The sequence below is a fragment of the Pseudophryne corroboree genome, chromosome 5 (assembly GCF_028390025.1).
Source record: "Pseudophryne corroboree isolate aPseCor3 chromosome 5, aPseCor3.hap2, whole genome shotgun sequence".
Lineage (NCBI taxonomy): Eukaryota > Metazoa > Chordata > Amphibia > Anura > Myobatrachidae > Pseudophryne > Pseudophryne corroboree.
In genome coordinates, this window is record NC_086448.1 from 530,150,376 (window position 1) to 530,174,296 (window position 23,921).

Consider the following 23,921-nt stretch of genomic DNA (forward strand, 5'->3'; position numbering starts at 1 on the left):
GGGTAAGAGACTCAGTACGCAATTGGCGTATGGGGTACCGTAAGGGTAAGCACTTAGCGTAGCAGACGCTTAGCCGTGGTCGAGACGCACATGCGGCACGCTCGCTCACAGCTTAACGCTTGGTGTCGAGCACGCTATAGGCGGCCGACTACCGTAATGCTACGCTACCAGCGTAGCGGACGCTCGTGACCACGAGGGGAACACGAGCGGCGCAGACGCTCACGGGATGACACTCAGTAAACCTTGTATGCAACACACTGAAAGATTGAGTTTGTACTGTAAATCTTACTACTGAAATACTGTAGCGATATAACGCTGCTTAACCTTGTTAATATAAGAGCTGCTTGAGCGATTGAGACGCTCCGATTACCCTCAGCAATGTAATAAACACACAATACCTTGCTAAGGTTCCAACACCTTTACTAACAACATTTAGCTATGTAAAAAGGGGAAAACAGTTAACAGTTCATACACTACAGACTAACATCAATATCTAAGCAAAAAAACTACACATAAATATACAATAGCGGCACAATCGCAAACAATAACATACAATGAGAGAGAGAAAGAGAACGTGGCAAAATACAGTCAGAGAATAAGGGTGGTCACAGAGAGAAACTTACACACTGGGGGATGATTGCTGCGCAGCCCTGGTCACCAGCTCTCGAGAGTAGAAGACTGAGCTGGGCCAGGCTGGTTGTTCTTATATACACTGCGTACAGTACACTACAAAGGGACCTATAATCTCATTGTTCATTGGACACAGGAATGTCTCCACGCATTATAACAAAAGGTCATAGGTTAGTTTGAACAGGTGGGCTGTGACTTTATCGAACTGCTCAGGTGGGAGGGAATCTCAGGATTCCCGCCGCATGGATAATGAACCGCAAATATAGTAAATGTCCAGAAACTACTAATAGACATAACTATACGCAGGAGCGATTAATCTTTACCTAACCAGCACCGGATTGTTTCTAATAAAATGTTCTTTAGTTAGGTACCAAACACCACTGCTCAAACCCTGTCTGACCCTTCGTATCATGCAAAGAGGAATTCCTCTGTCCAGGGACCAGTTACAATAAACAAACTTACAGTTATCATCAAGGGGAACATTATCTATAAAACATACTATTTGGATTTACTATGTAATGATTGAGTCGCCCGCCAGACGCACACAAACTCTACCATAAATGCACATACCACGCGCCCGAGCGCACGCCCGTGGAGGCGTCGTCACGCAACTGCGAATATGCGCACGCACGGGAGAAAATGTGCACGTGCAGCGGGCAAGCGCATGGGGTGAATATATGGCAACGTGTAGCATGATATTTTTCGACTTTGACACTTCTATATCAGAGCTGGCCAGTTGGGTGAGGCAGAGTGTTATGCCCTGCAGTGAGCAGGTGTGTGTGTGTGTGTCATGTTTGGCGGGTAAGTCACCTACTGTCCTAATGTTTCAGGGGGCAGGGGACATGATATGTGTGTGTATATGCTGTATGTATGTCTGCATGGCTAAGTGTGTGTATATATACTGTATGTATGCATGCTATGTGTGTATATGCTGTATGTATGTGCTATATTTGGCACCAGCCGTGGCCCTTTGGACGGGTAAGTACAGGCGGTGTGCCTGTACTTACCCGTCCAAAGGGCCACGGCTGGACCAAGCCTGGTCCGGCCACGCCCACCGCGTTGTCTTCACCGGAGGTGGGATGGCTCCCACCACCTCCGGGCTTCCTGGAGACTTCACCTGGGCAGCGGTGGCCTGTGCAAGCTCTTTCGCGTTGCACACCGCTGTCCCAGGGCTTCCGAGGTCTTCACCGACGGGGGTCGGCTCCTTGTACTTCACCCGGCGGGCGGCGGCGTGTCTCAGCTCTTTTGCAACTACCGCCGCCCTCCGGGACTTCCGGCGCCGTCTTCTTTCTTCACTCTTCAGGAGCTCTTCTCCGCTCCTTCTCCGTCTCCACTCCACGCGCCCGGCGCTGGCTAATACCAGCCAGTGCCGGGGGGCGGGGCTATGACGCGGCGAGCTGGGATTGGCTCGCCGCCGCCATTCCCGATTGGTCACCAGCTCGCGAGCCGTGATTGGCTCACGGCTGGCGCCAAATTTGAAAATCCGCGATGTGATTGGCGGGGTCTGCGTCCCGGAGGAGGCAGGCCCGCCGCCATCACTCACGTGGAGCGGCGGTGGCCATTCACCGCCGCCCCCACGCCTGCTGCCGAACTCTGCAACTAGCCGGGCAGGGGGAGACCGGACCCAGCACCGCCCGAAGCCCGCGCTACCTCCGGCCCCATGGGACGGCGCCGGGCCGTCCCAGACGAGGAGGGACGCGCATGTTAGTAGCAGGGCCAGTGACCGCACGAGTACACTGGCCCTTGCTACATGTATATGCTGTATGTATGCATGCTATGTATGAGTATGCTATATGTATGTAATGTGTTTGTGCATATGCTGTATGTATGCTATGTGTGTGTTTGTGTATATATGCTGTATGGAAGGTGTTTGTGCGTATATGCTGTAAGGAAGCTGTTTGTGTGTATATGCTGTACCTCCCAACTTTTGGCTTGTCGATAGGGGGACTCTTGCGCGGTGAAGCCGTGCGCCGATCCGAAAAGGGGGCGTGACCTCGACCGTGATGGGCGTGGCCTCGCCAAACGGCCCATTTCCCCCCCTTTTGGGGGCGTGCCTAGCGCTCTCCCAGCAGCTGGGCAACCCCCGCTCCCCTCCTAGCTCTGAATACATGCCGTGCGCGTGCGCACAGCATGTATTCAGTGATCACAGGCTGCTATGCAGAGCAGAGGGTGATCAAAGCCTCCCCTAACTCACCCCCCCCCACCCGCGGGATACTGCTGCCCGCGGGTGGGACAGCGGGACAGGGTCCGAATAGCTGTGTGTCTGCAGTATGTATATATGCTGTGTGTCTGCAGTATGTATGTGTACTGTGTATGTATGCTCTATGTGCGTATCTGCAGTGTGTATATGTGTTTTTCTAAGTATGTATGTATATTTTACACATACATACTGTAAACCCCCATGAAAATCCTGCGTTTGTCCCTGGAATACACAAGCCTGGGAAGCTACCATTGGAAGTCAGAGGACTGGATATTTGCCGCCAAGCCAAACAGAGACTAGCGTCCTACCCGCCACACCCCGAGCTCCTCCCCCCACAGTGGGCGCACCGGCCTACCCTGCAGAGCACACTTCTACAGATCTGCCGCCTGCAACCGCGCGGAGTGGGGTGATTGCAGTTTCCAGCGGCGGTCAGTTTGGTTAGGTTAACCGGTGCAACGGAATGAGCGTATGTGTGTTTGCAGCAGTGTTTGTTTAGCCTGAGGCTATGCTTTGTGTCGAATGTGTTCTTCGATATGTTTATTACACAAGACGAGTTACATAGAGTCTGGTAGGAATATATACAAGAGGGAATGGAGCAATACAGTTATTAAAAACATCGGGGTATATTTACAAGCATTGGATTCTCAAAACTCTTTACTGATTCAAAGTTTTAAATATGCCAGATTTAAAAGGGTAATAATATTTAATACGAATCAAGTGTTGGACTTTGCATTTATGGTTGCTGCTCTTTTAAACATGGCAGGTAAAACTGAAACAAGTGTTTTGGAAATCCTCTGCTTAGTAAATATACCCAGTGTGCTTTGATGGCGATAATACATAACTTGGCTGTCTATTCTAAAATTACTTTAATTTGGTTTGTACATGTCTAGCATTAAAATTCACAAATATATTGTAGTTCCAGATTATTTTTGCCCATTTCTGTGTTTATCACAATGGTGAGATTTTGTTCTCCGATATACAACTCTGCTGTTCAGATGTATGCAGATCCTTCAGGACAATTGTTTTTTATTAGAAATTTAAAAGGCAAAAAGGTAATTTCTCTTATGTCCTAGAGCAGTGGTTCTCAAACTCGGTCCTCAGGACCCCACACAGTGCATGTTTTGCAGGTAACCCAGCAGGTGCACAGGTGTAGTAATTAATCACTGACACATTTTAAAAGGTCCACAGGTGGAGTTAATTATTTCACTTGTGATTCTGTGAGGAGACCTGCAAAACATGCACCGTGTGGGGTCCTGAGGACCGAGTTTGAGAACCTATGTCCTAGAGCATAGGTTCTCAAACTCGGTCCTCAGGACCCCACACAGTGCATGTTTTGCAGGTAACCCAGCAGGTGCACAGGTGTATTAATTGCTCACTGACACATTTTAAAAGGTCCACAAGTGGAACTAATTATTTCACCTGTGATTCTGTGAGGAGACCTGCAAAACATGCACTGTGTGGGGTCCTGAGGACCGAGTTTGAGAACCTGTGTCCTAGAGGATGCTGGAGTCCACATTAGTACCATCGGGTATAGACTGGTCCACCAGGAGCCATTGGCGCTTTAAGAGTTTGAGAGTTTGGGCTGGCTCCTCCCTCTATGCCCCTCCTACCAGACTCGGTTTAGAAAATGTGCCTGGAGGAGCCCGTCGCAGCTAGGGGAGCTCTCCAGTGTTTCTCTAGTAAAGTTTATTTTACAGTTTATTATTTTACAGGGAGGCTGCTGGCAACAGCCTCCCTGCAACGTGGGATTATGGGGGGTAGCAGTGTCCGCCCTGCGGGGTCTGAGCCACTGACTCCGCTGACTGGACACTGAGCTCCTGAGGGGATAGATCGTTCGTCGCCCCAGCAGCATGCCGCCACCCCCTTACAGAGCTGAAGATCAGTGGCGAGTGAGTCACTGACACCCCTAGCAAGCGGGGGGGGGCGGTGTGAAGATGGCGGCATCAGAGGCTCAGCGGTACATAGTGCAGCGCTGTGAGGGGTGCCCTGAGCCAGCGCCTGCACTGGTCACACGTGATCTCAGCCAGTATAATACTATGAAGAGCGGGAAGACAGTTCCATTTTGGGGGCGGAGCTTCTCTGAGCGGACCCAGCAGCGTTCAGCGCCATTTTCCTGTCTGCACAACGCTGTCTGTGAAGAGCAAGTCCCTCCACAGCAACTCCAGCTATCTCTTACGGTACCAGGGTGTTGTATAAGGAGGGTGGGGGAGGATACAAAACGACTGTGTAACCTATTAAGGTGCACAGTCAGCGCTGATAGGGGGTCTCCCTTTATATTAAAAGCGCTGTGTGTGGTTTGGCTCCAATCTCTGTGTCTCTCTTGCCATTCTTGGGGGTGAAACTCTGTCTGTCCTCACCTGTGTGTGTGTGTGTGTGGAGTGTCCATATGTTGCAGAGGATATGTCCTCTCAGGATAATCCCTTTCCATGTAATCAAGATTGCACTGGTTTAGCACAGATTCCAGCAAGGAAGCCTGAGTGGTTATCCTCTGTCAAATCTATGATTTCTCAGATTTCAAATAGGGTTGCACAAAATGAATCTGCAACTCAGGCTTTACAGAACTCTATGGCAGTCTGGCCCAGTTCTGGTACATCAGGGCTCCCCGCTGTATAGTCACAGAAACGTGCTCTTGCACAGATCATGCAAGATGATACCGATTTTGATACTGCAGGTGGTGACGGGGATGTGTTGCGCGGAGCAGCATATCTTGCAAAAGGCGTGCAGTTGATGATATAGGCTATTAGGGATGTGTTGAATATTGCTGATACAACACCTGAGCAGGTTGAGGAGGCTTACTTCACTGAAAATAAGAAAGCCTCGCTAACATTCCCTGCGTCAAAGGAATTAAATACTATATTTTAAAAGGCTTGGGAAAACCCGGATAAAAAAATTCCAGATACCCAAGAGGGTTCTGGTAGCGTTTCCTTTCCCGGTAGAGGATAGGGAAAAATGGGAAAACCCGCCTATTGTTGACGTGTCAGTATCCAGACTCTCAAAAAAGGTGGTTTTACCTGTTCCAGGATCTACCGCCTTGAAAGAGCCGGCTGATTGTAAAATTGATAAAACGCTCAAATCCATGTACACGGCCAATGGAGCAATACTACGTCCCACTATTGCCAGTGCTAGGATTACCAAAGCTATAGTAAAGTGGTCAGGCACGTTACTTGAGGACTTGGATACTATGGAAAAATGTGATGTTGAATTGTTTTTACGTAACATTCAGGATTCGGCAGGATTTCTTGTAGAATCCATGAAAGACCTGGGTTCCATGGCTGCGGGAATTTTCTCCATGTCAGTATTGGCTCGTCGAGGACTTTGGATGTGCCAGTGGTCTGCCGACGCGGAATCCAGGTGAAGTGTGGAGAGCCTTTCCTACACAGGTCAGGCTCTTTGGGGAAGCGTTAGATGCGTGGATCTCCACGGCTACGGCTGGTAAGTCACCCTTTCTTCCCTCAGCTACACCTGCTCCAAAGAAACCCTTTTCTTCAGTTACATCACAGCCCTTTCGGTCTACCAAGCCCAGAAAGGCCAAGCCGTCCAACACCTTCTTTCGGTGAGGTCGGCCCAAGTCCAAGAAACCTGCGGCTGCAGGTTCCCAGCAACAGGAACCTGCCTCAGGTACACCAAAGTCCTCTGCATGACGGTGGACTGCACGTACTGGAGGTGGGGCCGGTGGGAGCGAGACTCTTAGACATTTCAGTCATGTGTGGGTGTCCTCTGGCCTGGACCCATGGGTGCAAGATATTATGTCCCAGGGGTACAGGCTGGAATGTCAAAATCTCCCTCCTCATCGATTTTTCAGATCCTGCTTGCCAGCTCTGCTGGCAGACAGGACTGTCCTGCAAGAAGCCATCCAGAAGTTGGTGGAGGCACAGGTCATTGTGCCAGTACCACTTCATGCAAAACAAAGGTTACTATTCGAACCTTTTCGTGGTACCGAAACCGGATGATTCGGTCAGGCCCATTCTGAACTTTAAAATCATTAAACCCCTTTCTCTTACGTCCTAGAGGATGCTGGGGACTCCAAAAGGACCATGGGGTATAGACGGGATCCGCAGGAGCTTGGGCACACTAAAAAGACTTAATCTATGTGTGAACTGGCTCCTCCCTCTATGCCCCTCCTCCAGATCCCAGTTAGACTTTGTGCCCAGGAGTGACTGGATGCACACTAGGGGAGCTCTACTGAGTTTCTCTAGAAAAGACTTTTGTTAGGTTTTTTATTTTCAGGGAGACCTGCTGGCTACAGGCTCCCTGCAGCGTGGGAGTGAGGGGAGAGAAGCAGACCTACTTCTGTGAGTTTCAAGGCTCTGCTTCTCGGCTACTGGACACCATTAGCTCCAGAGGGTTCGATCACTTGGTGCGCCTAGCTGCTTGTTCCCGGAGCCACGCCGTCACCCCCTCACAGAAGCCAGAAGTCAGAAGTCGGGTGAGTATGAGAAGATCAGAAGACTTCAGGACGGCAGAAGACTTCAGTAACGGAAGGTAAAGCACAGCAGTAACGCTGTGCTCCATGCTCCCACACACATCACCAACCGGGGGGGGGCCCCTGGGAGGCATGTTACTGGAGTTCAGGGCGGCATATTATGGTAGTGGGTGCCTAGGCACCCTTTATAGACCCCTGCCGGCATTTTTAGTAAGTTTGAATTTGGCAGGCCGTGGCCGCCGGGAAGGGGGCGGAGCTTCGGTCCGCTGCTCACACGCGCCATTTTCTCCGTACACGCGGCTGAGGGAGAGACGCTACCGGGACCTCCACGATTCACAACAAGTAACGGGGGCATCTCCAGAGGGGAGCCGCAGTGGGGTGCTGTTTTTTTTTTATCAAACAGGCAGTGCTGGGTACATATATCGTTATACCGATATATGGGCGCTGGGGTGTGAGCTGGCATACACCCTCTGTCTCCTCTTTCTGGGCTGCAGTGTGGGCCTGTCACCTTGCTGGGACGTTCTGTGTGTTGGGTGTGTCGGTACTAAGTGTCGTCATGTCTGAGGCTGAATGTTATTCACCAGAGGAGGTTATGGGAGGTGTGGATGCGGGGCTAGAATTGGCACTGTCGACGCAGCCGACACCTGACTTACTAGCACTTCTTAATACGATCAATTCCAATGTAGCTTCTTTATCGAAGAGGTTAGATAAGTCTGAGTCACAGACGCAGGTGTGAAAAAAGTCCATGGAGGAGGCTTTGTCTCAGGTACAGACCCCATCCGGGTCCCATAAGAGGCCATTTACTCAGGTGGGGGATACTGACAACCGACACGGACTGATTCCGAGGTCGATTTCACTGAGGCTGCGTTACATCCACGTTTAGTTAAGAGTATTCAGTACATGATTGTGGCTATAAAAGATGTTTTACACATTTCTGATGAACCTGCGGTACAGGAAACAAGGATTGGCTTGTTCAAGGGAAAAAAACCTGAGGTAAAGTTTCCCCCCTCTCATGAAATGAATACTCTTTGTGAAAAGGCTTGGGAGTCGCCGGATAAGAAATGGCAGATTCCCAAGAGGATTTATATGGCGTATCCTTTCCCCTCTGATGACAGGGAAAAATGGGAGACATCTCCAACCGTTGATAAAGCTCTATCCCGTTTGTCTAAGAAGGTGGCGCTTCCATCTCCTGACACGGCAGCTCTCAAGGATCCGGCGGATAGCAAGTTGGAGACGTGTCTGAAGTCCATTTTAGCTAATTCGGGGGCTCTGCTCAGACCCGCTGTGGCGTCGGTATGGGTGAGTAGTGCTATTGCTAAATGGGCTGAGAATTTAGCTAGTGACATGGATACTCTTGATAAAGAGAATGTCCTTTTAACTCTCGGTTATATTAAGGACGCTGCAGATTACCTAAAGGACGCGGCGAGGGACGTCTGACTCTTGGGTTCAAGGACCAATGCCATGTCGATATCTGCTAGGAGGGCCCTGTGGATCCATCAATGGAATGATACCGACTCCAAGAGGTCTATGGAAGCACTACCCTTCATAGGTACGGTCTTGTTTGGGGACGGCTTGGTGGACCTAGTCTCGACCGCGACTGCGGGTAAGTCCTCTTTTCTTCCTTATGTTCCCACACAACAGAAAAAGGCACCACATCAACATATGCAGTCCTTTCGTCACAACAAATACAGGCGTGGGAAAGGTTCATCTTTCCTCGCCTCAAAGGGTAGAGGACGGGGAAAGAAACTTCCTGCAGCCTCAGGCGCACAGGACCAAAAGTCCTCCCCTGCTGCTACCAAGTCCACCGCATGACGCTGGGGCTTCCCTGGGGGGGTCCGGACCGGTGGGGGTCCGTCTTCGGATATTCAGTCAGGTCTGGATTCAATCAGACCTAAATCCTTGGGTGTTAGAGATCGTGTCTCAAGGATACAAACTGGAGTTTCGCGAGATGCCCCCTCACCGGTTCTTCATTTCGGCATTACCTGTAGTTCTTCCGGACAGGGAGGTGGTCCAGGCAGCGATTCAAAAATTGTGTCTGCAGAGGGTCATTGTTCCCGTCCCAGCGGGGGGGAGGGGTTCTACTCGAGCCTCTTTGTGGTGCCGAAACCGGACGGTTCAGTCAGACCAATTCTAAATCTAAAATCTCTCAATCCATACTTGAAAGTGTTCAAGATGGAATCCCTTCGAGCGGTGATTGCCAGCCGGGGGGGGGATTTTATGGCGTCAGTCGACCTAAAAGATGCCTACTTACATGTGCCGATATATCCTCCGCATCAGGCTTTCCTCAGGTTTGCGATACAGGATTCTCATTACCAATTTCAGACGTTGCCGTTTGGGCTTTCCATGGCTCCGAGGATTTTCACCAAAGTCGTGGCGGAAATGATGGTTCTTCTTCGCAAACAAGGGGTTTCAATTATCCCGTACTTGGACGATCTCCTGATAAAGGCGAGGTCCAAGGAACGGGTTGCTGAGAAGTGTAGAGTTGTCACTCTCGGTTCTGCGACAGCACGGTTGGGTGCTCAATTTGCCGAAATCCCAGTTGATTCCGACCACTCGGCTTCCTTTTCTGGGCATGATTCTGGACACGGATTTACAAAAGGTATTTCTTCCAGAAGAAAAGGCTCGGGAACTGCAGACGATGGTCAGGGAACTTCTGAAGCCGACGAGTGTGTCGATCCATCATTGTACTCGGGTTCTGGGGAAGATGGTTGCGGCGTACGAAGCCATACCATTTGGCAGATTTCACACCCGGGTGTTTCAGTGGGACTTGCTGAGCAAATGGTCCGGGTCTCACCTACACATTCACCAGAAGATAAGTCTATCTCCCAGAGCCAGAATTTCTCTCCTGTGGTGGCTACAGGGTCATCACCTCCTAGGGGGACGTCGATTCGGTATCCAGGATTGGGTACTTCTGACAACAGATGCAAGTCTCCGGGGCTGGGGCGCAGTCACCCAAGGAAGAAACTTCCAGGGAAAATGGTCGCTCCAGGAAGCCTGTCTCCACATAAATATTCTCGAGTTAAGAGCCATTTACAACGGCCTGCTACAAGCAAGAAGCCTTCTTCAGGGTCGACCAGTTCTGGTACAGTCAGACAACATCACAGCGGTGGAGCATATAAACCGTCAAGGCGGAACGAGGAGCAGAGCGGCAATGGCGGAGGCCACAAAGATCCTTCGGTGGGCGGAACAACACGTGAGCGCACTGTCAGCAGTTTTCCTGCCGGGGGTGGACAACTGGGAAGCAGATTTCCTCAGCAGACACTATCTCCATCCGGGAGAGTGGGCTTTTCACCAAGAGGTTTTGCAGAGGTGACAAGACTCTGGGGAATTCCGTTGATAGACATGATGGCGTCTCGGCTCAACAAGAAGCTCCCGAGGTATTGTTCCAGGTCAAGGGACCCACAAGCCACTGCAGTGGATGCCCTGGTGTCTCCGTGGGTGTTCCAGTCAGTGTATGTGTTCCCTCCACTTCCTCTCATTCCAAAGGTGCTGGGGATCATTAGACGAGCAAGGGTTCAGGCGATTCTCGTCGTTCCAGACTGGCCAAGAAGGGCCTGGTACCCGGATCTTCAGGACTTACTGGTGGAAGATCCGTGGCCGCTTCCTCTAAGAGAGGATCTGTTGTTGCAGGGTCCATGCGTGTTTCCAGACTTGCTGCGTTTGACGGCATGGAGGTTGAGCGCTAGATCTAAGCTCGTAAGGGTATTCCCAGGGAGGTCATTCCAACTCTCATTAAGGCTAGGAAGGAGGTTACGGCGAAACACTATCACCGTATTTGGAGGAAGTATGTTTCCTGGTGTGAGGCTAAAAGGGCTCCTGCGGAGGTTTTTCACTTGGGTCGTTTTCTCCACTTTTTACAGGCGGGCGTAGATGCAGGCCTGAAATTGGGTTCCATCAAAGTGCAGATTTCGGCTTGATCTGTTTTCTTTCAAAAAGAATTAGCTGCCCTCCCGGAGGTTCAGACCTTCGTGAAAGGAGTAATGCATATCAATCCTCCGTTTGTACCTCCTGTAGCTCCATGGGACCTTGATGTCGTCTTACGGTTTCTCATGTCTTCCTGGTTTGAATCTTTGCGTAAGGTTGAGTTGTAGTTTCTCACCTGGAAGGTGGTTATGCTTTTGGCGCTGGCTTCTGCCAGGCAGGTGTCGGAGTTGGCGACTTTATCTCATAAGAGCCCGTACTTGATTTTTCATTCGGATAGGGCGGAATTGAGGACTCGTCAACAATTTCTACCGAAGGTGGTTTCTTCATTTCACATTAACCAACCTATTGTGGTTCCGGTGGCTACGGAAACGGTGGCGATTCCAAAATCTCTAGATGTTGTAAGAGCGTTGAAAATCTACGTATCTAGGACAGCTGTTACTATGAAGACTGAAGCGTTGTTTGTTTTGTATGCTGCCAACAGGATTGGTCATCCCGCTTCAAAACAGACTATTGCACGCTGGATTTGTAGTACGATCCAGCAGGCTCATTCTTCGGTCGGACTACCGGTACCGAAGTCGGTAAAAGCCCATTCTACCAGGAAAGTGGGCTCATCTTGGGCGGCTGCCCGGGGCGTTTCGGCGTTACAACTTTGCCGAGCGGCTACTTGGTCGGGTACTAACACGTTTGATACCCTGGCCGATGAGAACCTGGCGTTTGCTCAGTCGGTGCTGCAGAGTCGTCCGCACTCTCCCGCCCGTTCTAGAGCTTTGGTATAATCCCCATGGTCCTTTTGGAGTCCCCAGCATCCTCTAGGACGTAAGAGAAAATAGGATTTTGGTACTTACCGATAAATCCTTTTCTCCTAGTCCGTAGAGGATGCTGGGCGCCCGTCCCTGTGCGGACTATTACTTGCAGTGTTTTTTCTTGCTGGTTAATTTAGTTTATACACGGGTTGTGTATTGGTTTGTTACAGCTTGTTGCTGGCATTAATGCATACTGTTATCTGGTTTGAGGTTATTCCGGTTGTACGGTATGTTTATGGTGTGGGCTGGTAGTTTGGTAGCCCTTAGTTAAAACAAAAATCTTTCCTTGAAATGTCCATCTCTCCTGGGCACAGTTCCTATAACTGGGGTCTGGTGGAGGGGCATAGAGGGAGGAGCCAGTTCACACCCAGATTAAGTCTTTTTAGTGTGCCCAAGCTCCTGCGGATCCCGTCTATACCCCATGGTCCTTTTGGAGTCCCCAGCATCCTCTACGGACTAGGAGAAAAGGATTTATCGGTAAGTACCAAAATCGTATTTTCTGAGGGAGTTCAAGTTCACAATGGAGTCTCTAAGGGCAGTGATATCAGGTCTGGAGTTGGGGGAATTCCTAGTATCCTTGGATATCAAGGATGCGTACCTCCACATTCCGATTTGGTTGCCGCATCAAGTTTATCTTCGATTCGCACTGTTGGGTTGTCACTTTCAGTTCCAGGCCCTCCCATTCGGCCTCTCCACAGCACCGAGGGTATTCACCAAGGTGATGGCGGAAATGATGATTCTCCGCAGACAGGGGGTGAACATAATTCCGTATCTGGACGATCTGCTGATAAAGGCATCATCCAAGGAGAAGCTGTTACGGTCCATAGCATTCACGACCCAGCTTCTCAGGGAACATGGATCCTGAATCTTCCAAAATCACATTTGGAACCAACCAGGAGGTTGTCCTTTCTGGGAATGATCCTCGACACAGAGGTGCAGAGGGTGTTTCTCCCAGAGGAAAAGGCGTTGGTGATTCAAACGATGGTCCGGGATGTCCTGAAGCCAGCCCGGTGTCAGTTCATCAGTGAATTCGCCTTCTTGGGAGGATGGTGGCCTCTTACGAGGCTCTGCAGAACGGGAGGTTTCACGCTCGGTCCTTCCAACTGGATCTCCTGGAAAAGTGGTCGGGATCCCATCTATACATGCACCATAGAATACGTCTCTCGCCCAAGGCCAGGATTTCACTCCTCTGGTGGCTGCATTTACCTCACCTTCTGGAGGGCCGCAGGTTCGGGATTCAGGACTGGATCCTTCTAACCACGGATGCATTGAATTTTGAAAAAATATGTATCTTGGTGTGAGTCCAAGAAATTTCCTGCGATGGAGTTTCAACTGGGACTGTTTCTCCTCTTCCTACAAGCTGGTGTGGATATGTGCCTGAAGTTGGGATCTGTGAACGTCCAGATTTTGGCCCTATCTATTTTCTTCCAGAAACAATTGGCTGCCCTCCCTGAGGTTCAGACCTTTTTGATGGGAGTTCTGCACATCCAACCTCCCTTTGTACCGCCTACGCCACCTTGGGACCTTAACGTGGTGTTGCAGTTCCTCCAATCGGACTGGTTCGAGCCTCTACAGGAGGTTGAGGTCAAATTTCTTACGTGGAAGGCTGTCACGTTGTTGGATTTAGCTTCTGCTAGACGTGTGTCGGAGTTGGGGGCTTTGTCCTGTAAAAGCCCATACTTGATCTTCCACGAAGATAGAGCTGAGCTCCGGACACGTCAGCAGTTTCTTCCGAAGGCTGTGTCGGCATTTCATATCAACCAACCTATTGTGGTGCCAGTGGCTACTGACTCCTCAATTACATCAAAGTCCTTAGATGTTGTAAGGGCTCAGAAAATATATGTGAAGAGGACTGCTCGTCACAGGAAATCGGACTCTGTTTGTCCTGTATGATCCCAAGAAAATTGGGTGTTCTGCTTCTAAACAGACTATCTCTCGCTGGATCAGGTTCACTATCCAGCACGCGTATTCTACGGCAGGCTTGCCGTGTCCTACGTCTGTCAAGGCCCACTCTACTCGTAAAGTGGGGTCTTCCTGGGCGGCTGCCCAGGGTGTCTCGGCGTTACAACTTTGCCGAGCTGCAACTTGGTCTGGGTCGAACACGTTTGCCAAGTCCTGCAAGTTCGATACTTTGGCCTCTGAAGTTCAGTCAATCAGTTCTGCAGCAGCCTCCGCGCTCTCCCTCCCGTTCTGGGAGCTTTGGTACATCCCCATGGTACTAATGTGGACCCCAGCATCCTCTAGGACGTAAGAGAAAATAGGATTTTGGTTACCTACTGGTAAATCCTTTTCTCGTAGAGCATGCTGGGCGCCCGTCCAGCGCTTCGTTTTCAAGCAATTATTATCTGGTTCAGTACAGCTTTGTTTTTAGTTAAGTACTGTTTCAGCGGTTGCTGAGTTCTCAAGCTAAATTAGCTTGATGTGCCTTGTATGTGTGAGCTGGTATGAATCTCGCCACTATCTGTGTTAAATCCTTCTCTCGAAGTATGTCCATCTCCTCGGGCACAGTTTCTAGACTGAGTCTGGTAGGAGGGGCATAGAGAGAGGAGTCAGCCCACACTCTCAAACTCTTAAAGTTCCAATGGCTCCTAGTGGACTCGTCTTTACCCCATGGTACTAATGTGGATCCCAGCATCCTCTACGGACTACGAGAAAAGGATTTACGTGTAGGTAACCAAAATCCTATTTTATGTTACAGAAAGACATGTATAGTGTAAAATCCTCCAATGTAGTGTTTCCCAATTTTTTTTTTATTTGTATCACTGCACACCCGGAGTATTAAGGTGTGTACACACGGTGCGATTGACTATATAGTCAAAATTGTAAGGAAAGTTAGTGCATATTGCATCGTGTGTACACAGCTTGTGATGCCGATGCGCGGTCCCTCGGTATCGGCATCGCAAACAAAAATAGACTATGCAGGCAAGTCAATTTTGACTATCTTGTGTCACTTAGCCAAAATCGGTATCGCAAGCACAGTCATCTTTGCTTGCAATATCGACCACAGTCCATGTCGCATAGTGAGAATCGGGCATAGCCCGAATCTCACCATGTGTATGGACCTTACGAATGTGCTGATTGGCTGTTTGTGTCTGTCTGCTCAGAGGAGTCCCCAGCCGCACCTTTTATTTCCTTTGAAACCTCATCAATGTGAGCCAGAAAAATCCATTTTAAATCACATCAGTGTTTAATATGGGTCACCCAGGTTCCGTGTAAAAGGCACCACACCGGGCATAACCCAGGTTGAAACTGCAATGTGAAAGGGTCTTGGCCTGCTCGGACTTTGGTTGGACCTGGGTTTGCGATCTGAAAGCGGTATCGGGCTATCCAGGATGGCACGACCCCCTCAGTTTGGGAACCACTCCCCTAATGCATTTTTCTCCTTCGTCCTAGAGGATGCTGGGGACTCCAAAAGGACCATGGGGTATAGACGGGATCCGCAGGAGACATGGGCACTTTAAGACTTTAAATGGGTGTGAACTGGCTCCTCCCTCTATGCCCCTCCTCCAGACCTCAGTTAGATTCTGTGCCCAGAGAGACTGGACACACACACTATGGGAGCTCTACAGAGTTTCTCTAGAAAAGACTTTCTGTTGGGTTTATTGTTTTCAGGGAGCACTGCTGGCAACAGGCTCCCTGCTTCGTGGGACTGAGGGGAGAGAAGCAGACCTACTTCTGTGAGTTAAAGGCTCTGCTTCTTAGGCTACTGGACACCATTAGCTCCAGAGGGTCTGATCACTTGGTATAGCCTAGCTGCTCGTTCCCGGAGCCGCGCCGCCGTCCCCCTCACAAAGCCAGAAGATAGAAGCCGGGTGAGTAACCGAAGCAAAGAAGACTTCAGTGAAGGCGGCAGAAGACATCAGTCTTGGAGGTACCACACAGCGGTCGCGTTGCGCGCCATTGCTCCCGCTCACAAACGGCACTACACGGGTGCAGGACGCAGAGGGGGCGCCCTGGGTAGCAATAAAACCTCTTTTTGTGATCTGGCAAAGAGGTATACAGTGCCCAGGCACTGTATACAGACCCCCGCCAGTTTAAAAATAAGCGGGACTCAAGCGTGCCATTTAGGGGGCGGGGCTTCGTCCTTCCAGATTTTGTCAGCGCCATCATCTCTATCTCTTCACAGCAAGCTGCAGAGACGCTGGTCCTGGCCCTTCACTTCTGTCACAAGTAACAGGGTGCAATAACAGGGGGTGACACAGCATATTTGGTGTTGAATATATGTATATATATGTATATGTATGTGTATATATATGTATATGCTATTGAAAAGTGGGCAGATAACTTATTATCTGACTTGGACACCCTGGATAGGGATAGCGTTCTTTTGACACTGGGTCATATCAGGGACGCTGCAGTCTATCTAAGGGAGGCTGCGAGAGATATTGGCCTCTTGGGATCAAGGTCCAATGCCATGGCAATCTCGGCTAGGAGAGCATTATGGACTCATCAATGGAATGGTGATGCTGACTCTAAGAGGGCTATGGAGGCACTGCCATATAAGGGTAGTGTTTTGTTTGGTGAGGGGCTCGCGGACCTGGTATCTACAGCTACCGCGGGTAAGTCATCTTTTCTACCTTTTGTCCCTCCACAGCAAAAGAAAACGCCTCCGTATCAGATGCAGTCCTTTCGGTCTAGTAAATTAAAAAAAGGACGAGGGTCCTCCTTCCTTGCTGCTAGAGGTAAGGGAAGGGGAAAAAGATCACCGGCTGTGGCAAGCTCCCAGGAGCAGAAGTCCTCCCCGGCTTCTGCCAAGTCCACCGCATGATGCTGGGGCTCCGCTGCGGGAGTCCGCACCGGTGGGTGCACGTCTTCAGCTCTTCAGTCGGGTCTGGGCTCACTCAGGCCTGGATCCTTGGGTGCTGGAAATTGTGGCCCAAAGATACAAACTAGAGTTTCAAGACGTGCCCCCCACCGATTTTTCAAATCGACCTTGCCAGCTTCTCTTCTGGAAAGAGAAGTGGTGTGCGCTGCAATACAAAAGCTGTGTCAACAGCAAGTCATTGTCACGGTACCCCCGTCACATCGGGGAGAAGGGTTTTATTCAAGCATGTTCGTGGTCCCGAAGCCGGATGGCTCGGTCAGACCGATTCAGAACTTAAAATCCCTCAATCTATATTTGAAAAGATTCAAATTCAAAATGGAATCTCTCCGAGCAGTGATTTCCAGTCTGGAAGGGGGGATTTTATGGTGTCAGTCGACATAAAGGATGCTTACCTACATGTCCCCATATATCCTCCTCATCAGGCTTACCTCAGGTTTGCTATTCAGGATTGTCATTACCAATTTCAGACGTTGCCATTTGTTCTTTCCATGGCCCAGAGGATTTTCACCAAAGTAATGGCGGAAATGATGGTGCTCCTGCGCAAGCAGGGTGTCACAATTATCCCGTACTTGGACGATCTGATAAAGGCGAGGTCAAAGGAGCAGTTACTAAAAACGTTGCCCTCTCCCTGAAAGTTCTGCAGCAACATGGTTGGCTCCTAAATTTGCCAAAGTCACAGCTGATTCCGACACTGATGCAAGTCTCCGAGGTTGGGGAGCAGTCACACAGGGACAGCATTTCCAGGGAAAATGGTCAAGCCAGGAGGCTTGTCTGCACATAAACATTCTGGAATTAAGGGCCATCTACAACGGCCTTCTACAAGCAGAACATCTTCTTCGCGGCCTGCCCGTCCTGATTCAGTCGGACAACATAACCGCAGTGGCGCACATAATCCACCAGAGCGGAACAAGGAGCAGAGTGGTGATGGCGGAGGCCACAAAAGTTCTTCGCTGGGCGGAAAAACAGGTAAGCGCTCTGTCGGCGGTCTTCATTCCAGGCGTGGACAACTGTGAAACAGACTTCCTCAGCAGACACGCTCTCCATCCAGGAGAGTGGGGTCTTCATCAAGAGGTCTTTGCAGAAATGACAAGTCGTTGGGGAATTCCTCAAATAGACATGATGGCGTCTTGCCTCAACAAAAAACTTCAGACATACTGTTCCAGGTTGAGGGACCCTCAAGCAGTTGCAGTGGACGCCCTAGTGACACCGTGGGTGTATCAGTCGATCTATGTATTCCCTCCACTTCCACTCATCACAAAGATGATACGGATCATAAGAAAAACAAGGGTTCAGGTGATACTCGTTGTTCCAGATTGGCCACGGAGGGCCTGGTGTCCGGATCTTCAGGAATTACTCATAGAAGATCCCTGGCCTCTTCCTCTACAAGAGGATCTGTTACAGCAAGGGCCGTGCGTGTTCCAAGACTTACCGCGGTTGCGTTTGATGGCGTGGCGGTTGAACGCAAAATCCTAGCGCGAAAGGGTAGTCCCGGTGAGGTCATCCCCACTCTGCTGAAAGCTAGGAAGGCGGTAACGGCGAAGCATTACCACCGTATTTGGAGAAAATGTGTATTTGTGTGAATCCAAGAAGGCTCCTACAGAAGAATTTCAGCTGGGTCGGTTTCTCCATTTTTTTATAAGCGGGTGTGGATGCGGGCCTGAGGTTAGGCTCCATTAAAGTGCAGATTTCTGCCTTATCAATTTTCTTTCAAAGGAAATTGGCCTCGCTTCCAGAAGTAGACTTTTGTGAAAGGCGTACTGCACATCCAACCTCCATTTGTGCCCCCAGTGGCACCATGGGACCTTAACGTGGTGTTACAGTTCCTTATGTCACATTGGTTTGAACCTTTACAAACAGTTGAGTTGAAATTTCTCACTTGGAAAGTGGTCATGCTGTTGGCCTTGGCGTCCGCAAGGCGGGTGTCGGAATTGGCGGCTGTCTCACAAAAGCCCATATTTGATTTTCCACGAGGATAGAGTTGAGAACTCGTCAACAATTTTTACCCAAGGTGGTTTCTTCGTTTCACATGAACCAACCTATTGTGGTGCCTGTGGCTTCTGAAGCCTTGGCTGATTCAAAGTCTCTCGATGTGGTCAGAGCTTTGAAAATATATGTTGCCAGAACGGCTCGTATTAGGAAAACGGAGGCTCTGTTTGTCCTGTACGCTTCCAACAAGATTGGGGCTCCTGCTTTTAAGCAGACTATTGCACGCTGGATCTGTAATACGATTCGGCATGCTCATTCTACGGCTAGATTGCCGTTACCGAAATCAGTGAAGGCCCATTCTACCAGGAAGGTGGGCTCATCTTGGGCGGCTGCCCGGGGTGTCTCGACGCTACTACTTTGCCGAGCAGCTACTTGGTCGGGTTCAAACACTTTTGCTGAATTCTACAAGTTTGATACCCTGGCTGATGTTTGCTCAATCGGTGCTGCAGAGTCATCCGCACTCTCCCGCCCGGTCTGGAGCTTTGGTATAAACCCCATGGTCCTTTTGGAGACCCCAGCATCCTCTAGGACGAAGGAGAAAATAGGATTTTAATACCTACCGGTAAATCCTTTTCTCTTAGTCTGTAGAGGATGCTGGGCGCCCGTCCCAGTGCGGACTTTATCTGCAGTACTTGTTCATGGTTATTGCTTTTGCTACACAATGGTTGTGTTTTAGTTCGATCAGCCTGTTGCTGATTTTTTGGTTCATGCTGTTAACTGGTTTTAGTTAAATGCCATGTTGTACGGTGTGTTGTGGTGTGAGCTGGTATGTATCTCACCCTTGGTTGACAAAAATCCTTTTCCTCGAAATGTCCGTCTCCCTGGGCACAGTTCCTATAAATGTGGTCTGGAGAAGGGGCATAGAGGGAGGAGCCAGTTCACACCCCTTTAAAGTCTTAAAGTGCCCATGTCTCCTGCGGATCCCGTCTATACCCCATGGTCCTTTTGGAGTCCCCAGCATCCTCTAAGGACTAAGAGAAAAGGATTTACCGGTAGGTATTAAAATCCTATTTTAACGATTGTTCAAAGTAATTCTGGGGTAGAAAAACGGTGTTCTCATTGGTTCCCCCAAAATATAATTGGATCAATTCATGAGAACTAAGGGGTATATGCAATTGCGGTCGAATTCCCGAAAATGTCGAAAAACGGGACATTTTCGCCCCAAAAAAAATTCGACAATGCAATTCAGTACTTTTCGTCAAAAAAACGGACTTTCCAAATTCGACTTTTTGAAATTCGACATTTCTGCAATGGTACAAATGCGGCAATTTGACAAAAGTATATTCAATTGAAGATTGTAAATTCGACAATAGTGCTTTTAGACAGTAAATTCGTCATTTTCAATCCGCCACACTTTGCTGGCGGAATGTAATAAAAATTTTAAAAAACATGTTTTTTTTTTAGTGTTTTTTTTTAAATTGGAAATAGCATATCTATTTATATTAGAAGGGATTAGGTACATGGTTTGTCTATTTAGGAGGCACAAGTATTTATATATTTGTAAAAATATATATATATTTTTTTTAAAATGGAATGGTGTAAAAATCAGAAAAAAAAATGCGTGGGGTCCCCCCTCCAAAGCATAACCAGCCTCGGGCTCTTCGAGCCGGTCCTGGTTCTAAAAATCCGGGGAAAAAACTGACAGGGGATCCCCCGTATTTTTAAAACCAGCACCGGGCTCTGCGCCTGGTGCAAAAAATACGGGGGACAAAAAGCGTAGGGGTCCCGCGTATTTTTTACACCAGCATCGTGCTCCACTAGCTGGGTAGATAATGCCACAGCGGGGGGACACTTTTATACTGGTCCCTGCGGCCGTGGCATTAAATACGCAACTACTCACCCCTGGCCGGGGTACCCTGGAGGAGTGGGGACCCCTTCAATCAAGGGGTCCCCCCCTCCAGCCACCCAAGGGCCAGGGGTGAAGCCCGAGGCTGTCCCCCCCCCCCCCCCCCCCCATCCAAGGGCTGCGGATGGGGGGCTGATAGCCTTTTAAAAATTAGAGAATATTGGGTTTTCCAGTAGTACTACAAGTCCCAGCAAGCCTCCCCCGCAAGCGGGTACTTGGAGAACCACAAGTACCAGCATGCTGGAGAAAAACAGACCCGCTGGTACCTGTAGTTCTACTGGAAGAAAATACCCAAATAAAAACATGACACGCACACCGTGAGAGTAAAACTTTATTTCACACCTGTCGACACACACATACCTATATTGACACTCCGACACTGGCCACGACCCCCTCGTCAGTGAAGAATCCGGGGTACCTGCAAAAAAAATTATACTCCCCAAAAACCAGAGTCCGGATCTTTTTTTATAATCCACGTACTTGTCAAAATAAAAAAACGAACACCCGGACCAGGCGGACTGAAAGGGGTCCCATGTTTACACATGGGACCCCTTTCCCCGAATGCAGACACCCCCTGTGACTGCTGTCACAGAAGGTCCCTTCAGGCAATCAGCGAGCGCCATGTCGTGACACTCTGCTTATTGCCTATGTGCGTCTGAGGTGGCAGACCGCGCATCGCAAAGCTCCTCCATTATATTCAATGGTGGGAACTTTGCGGTCAGCGGTGAGGTCACTAGCGGTCAGCCGCTGACCGCTAAGTGACCTGACCGCAAAGTTCCCACCATTGAATATAATGGTAAGGCTTTGCGATGCGCTGTCTGACAGTTCAGACGCGCATAGCCAATCAGCAGAGTGCCACGACGTGGCGCTCGCTGATTGGTTGAAGGGACCCTCTGTGACAGGAGTCACGTGGGGTCCCGGCATTCGTGGAAAGGGGTCCCATGTGTAAACATGGGACCCCTTTCAGTCCGTTTGGTTCGGTTTGTCGTTTTGTTGTTTTGCCAAGTACGAGGATTATTAAAAAAGATCCGGACACTGGATTTAAGTGAGTAGAATTTTTTTTTACAGGTACCCCGGATTCTTCAGTGACGAGGGGGGCGTGGCCAGTGTCGGACTGTTAACATAGGTAAGTATGTATGTGTCGGCATGTATGAAATAAACTTTTACTTTCACGGTGTGTGTCCTGTTTTTATTTGGGTATTTCTTTCCCAGTAGAACTACAGGTACCAGCGGGCCCGTTTTTCCACCCGCATGCTGGTACTTGTGGTTCTCCAAGTACCAGCTTGCGGGGAGGCTTGCTGGGACTTGTAGTTCTTCTGGAAAAAACAATATTCTTTCATTTTACTCAAGGCTATCAGCCCCCATTCTGCAGCCCTTGGATGGGGGAACAGCCGCGGGCTTCACCCCTGGCCCTTGGGTGGCTGGGGGGGGACGGACGACGACGACCCCTTGATTGAAGGTGTCCCCACTCCTCCAGGGTACCCCGGCCAGGGGTGACTAGTTGGGTATTTAATGCCACGGCCGCAGGGCGCTGTATAAAAGTGACCCCCGGCTGTGGCATTATCTGTCCAGCTAGTGGAGCCCGGTGCTGGTCCAAAAAATACGGGGGACCCCTACTCTTTTTGTCCCCCCGTATTTTTTGCACCAGGACCAGGCGCAGAGCCCGGTGCTGGTTGTTAAAATACAGGGGATCCCCTGTCATTTTTTTGCCCGTATTTTGGCAACCAGGACCGGCTCAAAGAGCCCGAGGCTGGTTATGCTTAGGAGGGGGGACCCCACGCAATTTTTTTTTCGGGTTTTTTACCGTTCTTTTAACATTTTTAAAATCTAATCAAAATCCGTCAAATCGGCCGTTTTTCGACAGCGGGACTGTCGAATCCGTTTTTTATTGAATATGTAGAATTCCGGCACCCACCTGCCGGAATTCGACGGTCGAATTGTGACGAATTAAAAAACGGGCGAAAAATTGCCGCGATTCGCCGGCAATTGCATATACCCCTAAGGCTCCTTCGTAGCCTTGTATGTAATTTTTCTGCTTGTTTTATCTGCAATGACAGTAATGTAAACATTGCTTATTTTGCAGTGTGTGTAAAGATTAACCAAGCTCTATACCTAAGCAGTAGTGCAGCTGCTACAGCTAATTTACGCGCAGGCGTCTTGTGTTAAAGGACAGCTCCTGCATGCTTCTGTGATCGGCTACTGCATCGGATTACTTGCGTGAACAATGGTGATCTGAGTAACCCTCAGTTTATGCAGGATGGCCAGTCTGTTAACACTGCCGGTGCTAGGAAGTGTTGGAAGACGCAGACTCTGTCCTCAATCCACCTACAAAATGGGGGTGATGTGCCTCTGTTTTGTAGAACTCTGCATGGTGCTATCCACTACCTGCCCCCAAACCGCCGCAGCCTTTCAGTCCGGCGCCAGTGCAGCATGCGAGGACACAGGACTCGTTCTGCACATGCTTCGTGTGAGTAATGACATCGTAGTAATGTAATATGCTCCCAAACACTGGAAAATGGAAAGAAACTTGTTCAGACAAATCTGTGACTTAACAAATTTATCTGAACAACCGTTTTATCTGTTTTAAAGTATTTGGAGCAAATGGTCAATATGTTTCCAGATTGAACAGATGATCTGGCAGATAAAATTTTGTAGCATATGCCCAGCTTAAGCAGATATTCAGAAAAATGTTAAAGTACAAATAAACACAAAAGATAGTCCACTCGTAGTTTGATATGTTATTGATGTAAAGTATACATGGCTTAATTCAGGTTGGATCGCAGTAAGCTATCCAACCGCAATTTCTGAGAAAAAGAAGCGATCGTCTCTGCCTGCAATTTCTGCTTGTTGAAGTGGGGGAGGCTCTGGTCAGCATTCTGGGCAGCCCCCATCATGCGATCCAAAGGATAGCAAATTCTGCTCATTAGCAGCATTTGCTATCCTTACTGAATTGTGCCCAAAATCCACAAATGGCAAAAAGTATAGTATTTTGAAGATAAACAAAATATACTAATAAAAGATCAAAAATTCAAACTGCAAACTAGCCTGTTACATCTAGTCTTCTGGACTGTTACATTATTGGCCAGGGTGTGGATCATAGGGTCGACCACTATTGGTCGACAGTGACTAGGTCGACACCTGAAATAGGTCGACAGTCATTATGTCGACATGCGTTTTTGTTTTTAAATCATTTTTCTCTGACGTCCTAGTGGATGCTGGGGACTCCGTAAGGACCATGGGAAATAGACGGGCTCCGCAGGAGACTGGGCACTCTATAGAAAGAT

At 49.3% G+C, this 23,921-nt stretch overlaps 1 protein-coding gene across 6 annotated transcripts in view; it reads left to right on the plus strand.

Annotated features, from left to right (window-relative positions):
- The first annotated feature begins 3,119 nt into the window (after window positions 1-3,119).
- The window catches only part of SYCP2L (synaptonemal complex protein 2 like), a 905,846-nt gene continuing 885,044 nt past the window's right edge, over window positions 3,120-23,921 (plus strand). For 3 of the 6 annotated variants that reach the window (XM_063923156.1, XM_063923153.1, XM_063923154.1), the window contains exon 1: window positions 3,121-3,296. In XM_063923156.1, coding sequence (XP_063779226.1) covers window positions 3,291-3,296 — 6 coding nt within the window. In that variant the 5' untranslated portion in view covers window positions 3,121-3,290. Of the gene's footprint in view, window positions 3,297-23,921 lie in introns of all 6 variants that reach the window. The other 3 variants (XM_063923155.1, XM_063923158.1, XM_063923157.1) reach the window with 2 other exon arrangements.